The sequence below is a fragment of the Balaenoptera acutorostrata genome, chromosome 3 (assembly GCF_949987535.1).
Source record: "Balaenoptera acutorostrata chromosome 3, mBalAcu1.1, whole genome shotgun sequence".
NCBI lineage: Eukaryota > Metazoa > Chordata > Mammalia > Artiodactyla > Balaenopteridae > Balaenoptera > Balaenoptera acutorostrata.
In genome coordinates, this window is record NC_080066.1 from 19238818 (window position 1) to 19252546 (window position 13729).

Genomic DNA, 13729 nt, shown 5'->3' on the forward strand with positions numbered 1-13729 from the left:
GCGGGGCTGGCGAGGCAGACGCTCTTCCGCTGCCGGACTTCCGGCTCCGGGTTCCGGGAGGAGGGGCCGCCGGGCCAGAGGCGGAGCTGCAGCTCTGCCGCGACTTTCAGACGCCGGACCATGGCCTCGAGCTGGTGGCGGTGGCGGCGCTGCTGCTCCTGGAGGCCGGCGGCGCGGAGCCCCGGGCCCGGCTCCCCCGGCCGCGCGGGACTGTCCGGGCTGCGCGCCGCCACCGCCGCCGCCGCGGCCGCTGCCGCCCGCGCGCAGGTGAGGCCGGAAAGCGCGCGCCGTGGCCGGGCGCAGAGGTCACCGCGCCAATGACAGCGGCGCCGCAGAATGAATGAGGGCGAGATGCACGAGCGGCGGGCGGGGGCCGCGGGGCTGCGCTGGGACGCGACCCAGGGCTGGCGAGGCACCGAGGACGGGACGGAGCCGAGGGGTGGGCGTCCCGCGCGGGGCTGCAGAGCTGTGTCCTGGGGACGGGGGAGCGTCTCGGTTGTGGGGAAGGGGCGGTGAGGAGACAGGTCCCGGCGAAACGCAGGTGTGGCCCAGTGGTCTCCTGGGGTATGCGTAAAGCGTCGAGAGCGTCTGCAGGTGTTTCCTCTCGAGTTACAGCCAGGGCTTCGGGGGCAACAGAACTTAATTGGGATTTTAGAGCAAAAGGTGCTCTGAGCGCTCAGAGATAACGGAGGGTCCGGGTAGCCTTGGAATAGGCGGAAAAGTCTCGTGGAGAACGCAGGGCTGATGCTTAGAGTGGACCGGAGTTCAGTCCTGTGGTAGTTGCTTCGGAGGGAGGACACACTTGGACGGGCTGGAAGGAGAAGAGGCCTGAGGATGTCGCAAGTGGAGAAACCTTGATCTTTAAATCGACCTATGACTTCTTGAAGTAGAGTCAGAATCTGAGCACTAACCATGACTCCCTGACGCTCTGCCCTGCTGCCTTTAGACTCCATCTCATTTTTCTCCCTTTCCGGTCAGTTTAGCTCCTGTGTATTGACAAGTTTCTATGGCTCTGTGAGTCCTTTGCCGCACTTTGTAGTGATTAATTCTTAGCGTACCACAGGCTAGGCTCGTACTGGTAAGCATAAAACCACGCAAGGTCTGTGGACTCACTATCCTTTTAGAGACTTCTCTGGTCACATAGTAATTGTATGTGTTCTCTCATCTGCAAGGCTCATTTTTTAAAAAGTTTATTTGAATTTAGGACTCTTCCGTTTCAATCAGATTTGGTACACTTCCGTGTCTATCAAAGACCATTTCCCAATATGAAATATGTAGTATTTCTGAATGTCTACTTTTGGATACATATGCATACATAATCACAACTTATCCAAAATAGACATTTGGAGAGAGAATGGCAGCTGGGCTAGTCTATGGATTAGACAATAAAGAGAGAATATGGGAAAAAGAGAGTCTGCTGGGATCCATTTCAGTACTGTCCTAGCCAGCCTTCAAATATTTCTAGTACCGCAGATGAGGATGTTATTTGGAGAGATGGATGCACCCACCACTGATGCCACTGATACTTCTTTTCTTTGATGCTCCTTTTTTTTTTTTTTTTAATTCCATGCCCATTAAACAATTAGCCACAGAAAGGGTGCTTTCCTGGAGAGAATATGCTGGATGTCTTCCATGTCTGCCTTAATGACCACAAGGAGGAGCTTTGCTGGTCATGCCAGTACGTGTATTTCTGATTCGTGTCAGTGGTATTTTTCACTGTAAATACATGAGCCTTCTGGTGTCTGCCTCAGGAGGGTGTGTTTTGGCTAGTTCAAGTCTCTTAGGGCCTGATAGTCCTTGGGGACAAAGAGCAACAACAATAAAGCCACGCCCATCTCTCCCAGCACAGCTCCACTTTTCCTGATGTTTGTATGTTCTCTCAACTTCTTCATTGGTAGTGTTCAAACATCTTGGGATAGGACGGAAACCATTGTGTATCTGATTGTGCCAAATCACTTGTCAGTATGTCTTGATTCTTACTCAGCATTTTCTCTTTTTTAAAAAAGGTAACTTCATGGGAGGCAGGGTTGGCTTTCAGGGAGAAAAGCCTGAATGTGATGGAAAGACACAAAATCAGAGTTGGTTGAGATGGTTGTTGCCCGTGCTAGTAGTGGCACACTAGGTGGCTCTGGTTACACCACTCCCTTTGAATACTTTCCTGCTCTCCTGAGCACCTCTAACCTCACTTGGGGAAACATTGCCCGAAGGTACTCTTAAAGCAGAAATGTTGGGAAATGTTGGGATCTGAGCCAAGATCCACCTTCCAGGCTTTTAACAAGCTATGCTGTTGCACTGCCCAGTGGTTAAGAGTGCTCTGTATTAGCTGTGTAATTTTAACTCTTCACCCCAAGTTAGAGGTTAGGTCTCAGATTGAATAAGCATTATAATAAATCCTAAATTCGTGTGAATCATTTACGCATGAAGGCTGACAAAAGTAGGTTAAGTGTCATGTAATGGTAAAATGAAAGGAAAGGATTATCACTTTTTTTCCTTAGGACATTTTAATGCCTGGGATGTCATAAATGTCCTTACTGGTTTAATGAATATATAATGCTATGGTGAAAATAGAACTCAGGACCTCCTTCTTTGGCCACTGCCTGCCTGGCAAAGTCAACCTTTATTGTCATTTTAATATGTCTAAAGCGGGGTGTGTTCACTAAAGAAAATTCAGAAAATATGAATTTTAAAAGAATAAAGCAAAAAACTCCCACGATCCTATTTATTCCAAAATAACTATTTTTAATAGCCTGGTTTATATGCTTCTAAACCCTGTTTTCTGTGGATTTTATTTGTGTGGGTGTACACATTTTTAGTGGACTCACATAATGCACCCAGTGCTGTAGGTGCTTTTTTCTTTTGGTATATTATAAACATACCTGTATTACCAGTTTTTCAGACTTTTCTGAATTTCAAATTCCCCGGCTGTATAAAAACAAGTAGTTGTGAGAGTCAAATAGTGTGAAAGCACATTGTCAGGCTTTATTACCTTAGTTTTCTTTTTCTACTGCTAAATCCATCCTTTGTCAAGATATTTTCTTCAAGTATTCTATAAGACCCCTTCGCACATCAGATTAGTAAATTAGTAATTTTTGAAATGCCTGTGTCCCTGAATTCTTCAAGTTAGGTGCTGTATCTGTGGGTCCCCACTCCTGTGCACAATAATTGTTGGAACTATTTGTCGGCACTACCTCTGAATCCTTTAGAAGTTGTCTCTTGTTGTTCTTGATCTCTCATTAATATGATCAAAATGTGCTGCTGAGCTTGCTTGTATGTTGACATTACTTTTCAAGAAGTACCATTTCCAAGTATATTCAGGAACAGTGGCTTGAAATAGGCAGTGTTTGTGTAACTGTAAATTTCTTCCTTAACATTGAAATCCTTTCTTTTTCACTGTCTGGGCAGATGCTTTTGGGATCTTGATTATTCTTTGTTTTAAACCAATTTAAGACTTTAAAAGAGTGTAAACCACACTAATCCTTACTATTCTCTGCCCAGTCTTTGCTAAATGGAAGGGAATTTCAGATCTGGAAAGATAGATGTGAATGTGGAGCAGTCTTTGGGGGAAGGGATAGATTATAGATGTTTTTTATTTTCTGCTTTTTTCATATTTATATTTTCTGTAATGACGAATATTGCTTTTGTAATAAGGAAAGGAAACTTTTTGTATTTTTTCTAAAGTCTGCAGTCTAAATGGACAACTAAAAGATAAAGGTTACTTTTATTATAAATTATGGGAGTTTTAATTTATCTAGTGTTATAAACAAGTTTTTCACAAATATCCTTACAAGTTTCTTAATACTTTTATTTTATAGATGTCCTATTTTAATCTTGTGAAGAGTTTAACATCTGCCTTTCCAAATATGTATAGTATATCACGGTAAGTTTATAATCTGTATTGCAACTAAAATTATTAGCCATACTGCCAGTAAATTTCTATTCTAAATTGTGGTGGGCTAGTCCAACAAATTGGATATGCTGTTTAACTAAGTGCCACAGTATCTGCTCTATGTGATCTCTGCCTTTTGAAAAAATGGGAATACAGTTGTCCCTTGGTATGGTGGAGGGGGATTGGTTCTAACCACCCCCCCACCTCAGATACCAAAATTGGGGATGCTCAAGTCCTATAATATTCGCATACAACCTACACACATCATCCCATATACTTTATTTTTATTTTTTTTTAAAGGAACACTTATTGATTGATTGATTGATTGATTGCTGGCTGCGTTGGGTCTTTGTTGCTGCGCGTGGGCTTTCTCTAGTTGCAGTGAGCAGGGGGGCTACTCTTCGTTGTGGTGCGTGTGCTTCTCATTGCGGTGGCATCTCTTGTTGCGGAGCACGGGCTCTAGGCATGCGGGCTTCAGTAGTTGTGGCACGTGGGCTCAGTAGTTGTGGCTCGCGGGCTCTAGAGCGCAGGCTCAATCGTTGTGGTGCATGGGCTTAGTTGCTCCACAGCATGTGAGATCTTCCCGGACCAGGGATCAAACCTGTGTCCCCTGCATTGGCAGGCGGATTCTTAACCACTGCACCACCAGGGAAGTCCCCATCCCATATACTTTAAATTTATTTATTTATTTATTTTTATTTATTTTTGGCTGCGTTGGGTCTTTGTTGCTGTGTGCTGGCTTTCTCTAGTTGAGGGGAGAGGGGGCTACTCTTCGTTGCAGTGCATGGGCTTCTCATTGTGGTGGCTTCTCTTGTTGTGGAGCACAAGCTCTAGGCACAAGGGCTTCAGTAGTTGTGGCACATGGGCTCAGTAGTTGTGGCTCATGGGCTCTAGAGCACAGGCTCGCAGGCTTAGTTGCTCCGCGGCATGTGGGATCTTCCCGGACCAGGGCTCAAACCTGTGTCCCCTGCATTGGCAGGCGGATTGTTAACCACTGTGCCACCAGGGAAGCCCCTCATCCCATATACTTTAAATCATCTCTAGGTGACTTATAATACCTCATACAACGTAAATGCTGTGCAAATTGTTGTAAATACAATGTAAATGCTATGTAAATAGTTGCCAAGCACGGCAAATTCAAATTTTGCTTTTTGAAACTTTCTGGAATTTTATGAGTTTATATATTTATATATATAAAAATATATATAAATATATATTTTTATATATATAAATTTTTTTTTCAGTTCGAGTTTGGTTGAATCCGCGGATGCGGAACCCATAGGTATGGAGGCCCAACTGTATAAAATTTAAACTCAGAACACGATGAACATGGTTTATATTTCTTTGATTTTGTGGGTTCCCAGGGTCCTGGTTATAAAAATTGATGTATTGTTGAGCAAGATCAGAATTCTGTTATGTTTTTCTAAATTATAATGACCTTTTTGTATTCATGCTTAATTTCCAGCAAGTATCTGGGCTTAAATTTTCCATCATCATACTCTGCTATGTGTATATGTGTATACATAGGTCTGTATAATTCTTACTTAAAAGTGAAGTTATCTCAGTTAAAGTAACGCTCAGTCTTCCACTCTGTGCATTTCTGCCTCTCCAGGTTCCATCACATGACGCCAGCAGTGTGCTGCTGTAGTAAAACACGGAGTGGTGAGAAATACACTGATCCTTTTAACCTTGGATGGAGAGACTTGAAAGGTCTGTACGAGGACATCAGGAAGGTAAGATATTTTTTGGCAATACTGTAAAGTAATGCTGATTTCTTAGAATTATGAGCAAACGGTGCAGGTTTTCATGTGTGCCGTGCTGTTGCAGACTTGATTCCCAAATGTCAGATTTCAAATGTTTCTTGAGCAACAAGTGTGGGGCATCATGGAGGATGCAGTGCAAGTTACTATCCAGAGGGGGGTGATGGCAGACTGGGGAAACTGAAAAAAAAGGTACAGGCAGTACGTACACGTCCAAAGAGTCATCTGACCTTTCCTTGCCAAATCCATCACATGCTCCAGGCCTGGTGAGGCTGTGAAGCTTCTGGTGACTCCTGCTACTGTCTTCCTGTCCAGTTCTGAATATCAGTGCCAGCCTGACCCAAATAGGGCTTTCTTCGCTAAGCATTCTTTTCCCAAAATTTTCAGTGGCCCCCAGCCTCACGTGGATTCTCAGATGCTGCCCAGAAATGTTCATGTGCCGCTGGTCAGCTTCCTTCCCGTTTCAAGGTTCTGCACTTTCCCCCTGCAGCCCCCACCCGACTCTCCTGTTTTCACCACTTCCTGTCCAGTGGACCAAGCAGAGGCCGTGAAGGAGGAACTCCCTGAACGCCTGCTCTGGGCCGTTTGCAGCCCACACTGCTGCGTGCCGGCCTCCTCCCCTCCCACCTCAGTGAAGTCAGGGTTCCCTCCTTTCCAGCTTCATCCCTGTACCTCTGGTTAAGTCCCATCCCCTTTGCCTCCTCGGGGCCCTAGGAACTCCTCCTGCAGTTCCCTGTTCTCCTGTCTTTATCTGCAGACTCGCCCTCTTCATTCTCTTTCAGATCCATTTTGGATGCTCCAGCTTCTTCCTGGTTGTCTTTTAAAGGACCATCCCTTGACCCTGTGTCCTCCTACCCCTTCCCTTCCAGTATTCTTAGCCTCTCTCTCTCTTTTGCCCCTTCACCACTGCTCCGCCATCACACTGTGCCTTCCTTTCCAGCCTCTCCTCTGAAACTGCCTTTGCTTCCTTCCACCAAATCCAGTGGGCACTGCTGGTTTGTATCTTCCCAGACTCTGAACATTAGACACTGTTCACCACAACCCCCTCTGTGAAACCCATCTCTTGGCTTCTGCACTCTGCTCGTTCTCCTGACTCTTAGGCCATCCTTCAGTCAGCTTCCTGGGTTCCTCTCTGTCCCCTCCAACCCACCCCTATTAATTTTGCCGTTCCCTGGGGTTCTGTCTGCTCCTCTTCTCTCTCTGTCTTCAGTTTACCCATTCCCATGCTTATGACTCCCACATAATATCTCCAGTCCAGATGGAATTTTCTCTCCTAAACTTTGCTCACTGGGCAGCACCCTGGAATGTCCACGACTATCTCACACTTGGCAGATCTGAAGCGCTACATTTTCCTACAGATTGTTTTTTCTCTTGTTTTTCCTATTGATTGGAGGTTGCCACCCAGGAACCCGGGGAGGATCCTCGACGCAGCCCTCCTCTTCCCCTCCACACCCTCCTCGTCTCGTCTGTCTCTTGCCTTCAGTCCCCAGCCTTGCTTTCCTCCTCCCGCCCTCAGCCTGAGCCAGAGATGCCCCCGTTGTGCTCCCAGAGCAGCTGCACTTACCTCCACGACAGCAGTCCCCCCGCAATATTGTTTTCCTTCCCCCATCTAGACTTTGAGCTGCCTGTAGGCAAGGGGCTGTCCTGTTTATCTTTGAAACCTCTGCGTTTATTATCGTCCTTGGCACTGAGTCAGTAACTGAGGGAGTGAGTGACTGGCCTGCTGGACTGAGTTCACTTGAGCCCTGCTGAACGTCCTTTGGGTCCATTTGTAGCTCCCATTGCTCCCAGGGCATAAGCTCTGATTCTCTCCAGCAAGTCCCTGAGGGACGGATACAGTAAATACACATGCCCATCAACAGGAAGGCTTTCCCTCCTCTTCAGAAATCAAAATCCTACTTATCCTTTAATCCCCAATCAAAGCTTATCTTCTCCATGAAATGTTCAGTTTTTCTCGTCCACACTGATCTCTCCATTCTTTGAACTTTAATGCATTTGACGTACAACATTGTTCAAGTTACCACCATATTATTCACTGAATATTTCACATTTTTAAAAATTTTGCTTTCCCAACTCAGTTGGAAGCTCCTTGCCATCAGGTAAACCATGTCTTACACTTTCCCTATGAACCTTTGGCTTGTGTGGCTAAGTAACGGCTGAGCCAGACTCTGACCCCTGCTCTTCTCTCTGGCCACGTCTCGTCTTCCAGCCCCTGATACCCACTGACCTCCTGCTTCATTGGCTCCTGCACTCCCCATCTTTCTCCTCTCCCCTCCATCTTCCAAGCTGCAACAAGCCCTGTTTCTTTCTCTCTCCAGCTGTCACTGGCCATCTGGTGCTTTCCTCCCCCACCTGCTATCTCTTGGAGTCATGGGGCGGCAGCAGTGCCCACCCCAGCACTGAGGCCCCTGGGGGCGAGCCAGGCATTGCTTGTGGCCCAGCCACACACAGCCAGCTGTGTGGCCATACAACGTTGGAACCTTTTCCTACTGAGTGTTGAATTTCTCAGTTGAAATGAATACACTAAAATCAAATCAAAGTTTTGTGAAAGAAATGCCACTGACTGTGCAGTTATGAGGCTGTATTGACACAGAGAAACTTTGTTTCAGGAACTATTCATATCTACAACAGAACTTAAGGAAATGTGTGAATACTACTTTGATGGAAAAGGAAAAGCCTTTCGACCAATTATTGTGGTGCTAATGGCCCGAGCCTGTAATATTCATCATAATAACTCCCGGTGAGTTATTTACTTTCTCCCCTTTATTGGTTTTATATTTGGCAAAGCGTCCTTCCCAAGGTTACTGTTTAGTCTCCTGTTTAAGAAGTAGCATGTATCTGAGAATTCACTTTGTGGTAATTAGTTTCTAGCTTTGTGTTCCCAAGGTCACCCTGGAGTCTAGTCTGGGCATCTTCCTTTTCCATGCTTTTTAGTATCGTGGAAGAACAACTTCAGCTGCAAATAAACATTTTGGAAAGAATTTTCAAAGCCACATTGAGTTTTCTCATTCAGAACTAAAGAATACCAGGATGTATGCATACTTGTAATCATTGTACACACGGCCGTTAGTCCAAAGGTTGATGGTTATAAAGTCATGAGTTAGGCCTGGATTCTGGGCACCACACCCACTGCAGGGCCTGACTTCCTGTGGCCTTTGGAAACGTGCCAAAGAAAAGTCTTCTTAAAAGAAGGCATTTTGACTATCGGTCTTCAACTTTTATGTTTCAAATATGTGTAAATTTTTCCAGTATTAAAACAACTGCAGTGTTTTAATATTAAAGGAAAATGACAAAGGACCCATTGCCATTATTTTTTAGACTCTTTGCCATGTTACTGGAGTGTCTTCATAGTTTTTTTTTACATCATGTAATCTATTGATGTAACCTCCAGTAGACCGTAACGTACTCATACATTTCCCTAGTGTTGAACATTTGCATTACATTCCCTTTTCTCTGTAGATAACACTTTAAGGAATGCCTAAGGTTTGCCAGCACTAAATTTAAGGATGCTGTCAGAACGAGTGTCAGGTGTTGCTTAGCACATGCTTGCCTCTGCCCGCAGCTGTTTGCGCCCCGCTGCTGTGCCCCTCCAGCTCCAGGATATGATTCCATGCTCATGGGTGCCGCCCACTTACCCTGAGACTTTCCAAGTGCTCACAGTACAGTTTGAACAAGCAGTGAAGTCTCTGGCAGTGACCGTTTTCCCATCATCAGGACCACTTTCACTTCACCTGGAAGGCAGGGCAGCAGAAATGCTCCCTCTGAACTAAACTTGAAATACCTCTCACATGGTCTAGAACTGTGTTTCTCAGCCTTGACAATGCTGACATTCGGGGCCAGATAATTCTTTGCCGCGGAGACTGTTATGTGTCTTGTAGGGTGTTTGGCAGCCCCTCCCCTAGTTGAATACGACCAAGAAATGTCTCCAGACATTGCTAGACGTCCCCGGAGGAGCAGAATCGTCCCTGGTTGAGAACCACTGGTCTAGAAATAGTGTGTGTTTATATTTTTAATTTCTCAGATTAACACACAATACAGTTCATCACCCTCACAGAAAACAAGGGAAGGAAAATATTCTGCATTGCTCACCTTAAATCCTGTCAGCTGTTATCCCCAGAGTCAAAGTCTTCAATTTACCTCATTGAAACTGTATGAACTGTTGGTTGCAGAAAAAAATGGGAGACTATAACCCAGAAAAGGCATTGCTAGTTTAAAAAGGAAGTTCAATTCTGCCTTCTCCAGGGATGTTCTAGCTACAGCTTCGTTCTCCCCGTAGCTGACGGGAGCAGGGCTTGCTGAAGGCACAGCATGGAGGCATCGGGATGTGAGTTGTGACCGTGGCATGCATTTGGGTGGTACAGTAGCCTAACGATATTATTCTCCAAGCCCCAGCTTCTTGAGAATACTTACTTCCTAAGGACCCTTTTGGATCAGGCTCTTAATAGGCCAAATATCTAGCTGTTAACTTCCATGCCACTTAAAGCAAGAGGGGGTGGGGAACGGGGGGAGAGCCTGGGCCATTTGTGATTTTGCTTGCTGAAAGAGGTTTAGAACAATGTGGGGCAAAGGTAAAAGATTCTGGGCAGGACCACGCAGGCCTCTGTTTCTAGCTGATGCCACCAGCAGCCGTTCCACTACTTCACCTGCCTGCTTGTTGGTGTTGGCAGAATTGCGAGAGGCCTGCTTCATCATTTGACAGTCACAGTTTAATGGCTCCTCTAAGGCTTATTAGACGTCATCGTCTTGCTTCTGAGATGTGTATTAAATAGGTTAACAGTAATCCTGGAGGGGATTTTAGAAAACAGAATAGAACAGATACTTTAAGAAATGGGTTTGGGGGGAAACTACCTTCTACTGAGTTTCTCTTTTTCCTGTATTAAGCTTGTCCGTCGTCCATTATGTGTTCCCTGCTAGATCACTTCACTGGGAATTCTTAACCTGAGGTCCGTGAAAGCTGGGGGCGGGGGAGCATCTGTGAGCCCCTTAGAATTGTGTGCAGAAATTTTCGTATGTTTGCACGCAAAGATATACATGGCTTATAGCATATTCTTAAAGGGTAATATGGTCCAAAAAACCTTAAGACTTCATCTTTATTTTTCTTCTGTGTATCCTGATAACCACAGTACCTGGTCAGGTAAGGTAGGACGGATACAACAGATAATCAGACTTGAAAGGTTCAGAAAACAGAGTTGTGGTGGATTCTGAGCCACGCTGCCCAGATCCCCCTTCCCTGAAGGACCCTTTGCCCCAGCTGCTGGGCCAGTGTTGCTGGTGGAGAGCCTTCAGTTCGCAGCCTCTTCAGGGGTTGCCCCGGCTGCAGAGAATCCTCTCACCTGAGCCAGTCCACATCCAGGGGCTGACAGATGAAGGGCCATTCTAGCTCCAGAGCACACGATGGAGTGGCCGCTGCTGTGGATGGGCCTGCACTGCAGAAACTTCTCCCTCTACCCCATCCTCTTGTCTCCTCCCCCTCCCTCAGGTGGTGATCCCAAGGGCACTTCTGAGTAGACATTCTGTACTTTAAACGTGAGAGTCTGCTTTCCCGAGAACCCAACCCGCAACAGAGTTCAGCAAAACCCAACTACCTGTGGGTCAGAACTTACCTTATCAAAGAATCCAAGTCAGAACTGAGCTTTATAAAGAATAGATTTCTATGAAATTGCTCTACTTATTGACCACAACACAATTAGTGTCTCTTCTCAAACAAACCAAACCTGTCCTACTCAGATCTCATAGAAGGCACCTGTTCTTATCATCAGTCTTGACATCATCAGTTTCTCGTGGAAATCTTCTGGCACTGGAAAGTGGGTATCACCGCCAGTGATTGGGATAACAGGCCTACTCAAGTTATACTGGGCACAGATCTGTTGATCTTGACTGTACAAATAGTCGAGTGGCATTGAATCCCACTAGTCCAGTTTACAAAGCCAGACATTTGATTAGATAGAAGAGATTATAAGATGCAGTTTTCACATTAGTAAATAGGTCAAGCTTCCAAATGCGATAAAAATCTTAAATTCAGAAGAAGTAACTTTTGTGATTGTCACAAAGACAAAGGAAACTACAAAAACTTGCTCTAGGGAAACTGTAACAAAACAGTCATCACGGCACCAGCTCACATGAATGATTCCTGGAGTCAGGCCACTAACGATTCTAGAACCATTCCTGGTTTCTGTGTGTTCGGAATCATTGAGCCAGCTACTGCGGCGGCTGTTTATGGGTTAGGAAGGTTGGTGCCACGAGAAATATTTTTGTCTTTAACCTAGGAGATGGCACTTGTGATGTGTCCATACTCATTATTAAAGTGGGTCTTGATGTAAAGTCTGTAATAAGGGATACCTACTGAGGTAGAGGAGGCTTTGATAACCAGGTGGTTTTCCATTTCATGGGCGAGGTCAGGCCCAAGCCTAAGGCGGACATCACTGAGAGCAAGGCGGCTGTGGGGCTTTGAACATGCTGTGTGCTCACTCTTCGGCTCCCACCACGAGGGGGAGGCTGATTCTACCACTGAAGGAGTCAATGTCTACAGGTTCATCAGCTGTGCTCAATTTGAAAAACCCAAATGCTGCATTATTCTGTTGCACGCTGGATCCTGTGGAGAAAGCCAGCCTGGATAAGCTGCAGGTCTGAGATACCATCATGGAGTCACTCTCCACATGTCCAGGGCTTCCAAAACGCACTGTTTCTTCAGTGGCAAGAAAATAACCGGTAGCATGAATCCTGCATCATTTACGATGCAACTTTGCTTGCATCTGTTTTTATCTGGATATAAATCTGAGAGATTCAGGAGCTGCGGCTCTTGAATGTCAGTTATTTTTCTTGATATTAAAACTGCTGATGGATTCGTGACTCTTAGGATCAAGCTTAAAACCGTTTTTCCCTCCAAAGAAAGGCAGTCTTCACTGTAGTCTGGTGCGCTTGTTTGGGTTTTCAAAGGTGAATGGCCAGTGACCAAGGAAAATGACGTGCTAAGCAAGTTGGAGCTCACAGGTATCCCTCCTGCACTCTGCTGTCCCTTAAAAGGAAGGCACCTTTGATGTTCATGCCTCAGTGTGCCGGTAACGAATACAGGGAAAGGGAACAAGACTGCAGTGGCTGGGGGCAGAGGATGAGAAGCGAGAGTGAGAGGTGGGCAGGGACGCCTTCTGTCCCCTGCGTTCCACCTGGACGCCACTGCGGAAGGGGAGACACTTCAAGGTCGTGTCAGTAATGTGGAGAAACAAGATTTTAGACAGATGAAGTAAAATCAAGTAATTTTAAGAATCAGATCACTGAAAAGGAAACATTTGCGCATCAGCAGAAGAGGATGGTGAAAGTAAGAAATCGTGTTAGGCTGAAAAATGGCCCCACAAAAGTATGCACGTCCTAATCCTTGGGACCTGTAAGCGTTACATTATATGGCAAGAAAAGGGCCTTTGCAGATGTGCTTAAGTTAAGGATCTTGAAATGGGGGTGTCATCCCGGATTATCTGATGGGCCCGAAATGCAATCACTTGTATCCCTAAAGAGGGAGGCAGAGGGAGATTGCCGTAACAGAAGAGAAGGCCATGTGAAGATGGAGGGGAGAGACTTGAAGGTGGCTCCTTCAAGCTTGTGGCCACATGCTAAGGCCCTCCAGCAGCCAGCAGAACTGGAAGGAGTGAGGAAAGGATTCTCTCCTTGAGGCTCTGCAGGAAGCCTGGCCTTGCCGATACCTCGATTTCAGATCAGAGAAACTGCTTTTGGACTTGTGGTCTCCAGAACTGTGGGAGAATTTCTACTGATTTAAACCACCAAGTTTGCGGTGATTTGTCACAGGGCCACAGGAAACTGGGACAAACCCCATCATTCACATCCTATCGCATGAGTGCGGAGAGTGTGCCTGCTGGGGCTTTTCTCTCCCTCTGGAGGTACCGCTTCTGGATGCACCAGATCTGGCAGCGCAGACCCAGGGGGGAGCTGAACACTTTGCACAGTGTCAGTAGTTGAGGGACCCAAACTTGTAGCAAGTCAGCTCAGTGGCAGATAAAGATAGGATCTTAAGTGACATGGATATATTGTTCAGCATACTGAAAACTTGAATATGTGTACTTTTATCAGGTAA

General features: G+C 45.9%; 1 protein-coding gene across 9 annotated transcripts in view; it reads left to right on the top strand.

Annotated features, from left to right (window-relative positions):
* The first annotated feature begins 62 nt into the window (after positions 1–62).
* The window catches only part of PDSS1 (decaprenyl diphosphate synthase subunit 1), a 46437-nt gene continuing 32770 nt past the window's right edge, over positions 63–13729 (top strand). For 8 of the 9 annotated variants that reach the window (XR_009007341.1, XR_009007342.1, XR_009007343.1 and 5 more), the window contains exons 1-4: positions 63–267; positions 3813–3877; positions 5499–5619; positions 8256–8386. Coding sequence is in view for 5 of the 9 variants with exons in the window: in XM_057541926.1 (XP_057397909.1) it covers positions 121–267; positions 3813–3877; positions 5499–5619; positions 8256–8386 (464 nt within the window). In the remaining 4 variants the exon portion in view is untranslated. Of the gene's footprint in view, positions 268–3812; positions 3878–5498; positions 5620–8253; positions 8387–13729 lie in introns of those variants that run through there. The other variant, XM_028162896.2, reaches the window with a different exon arrangement.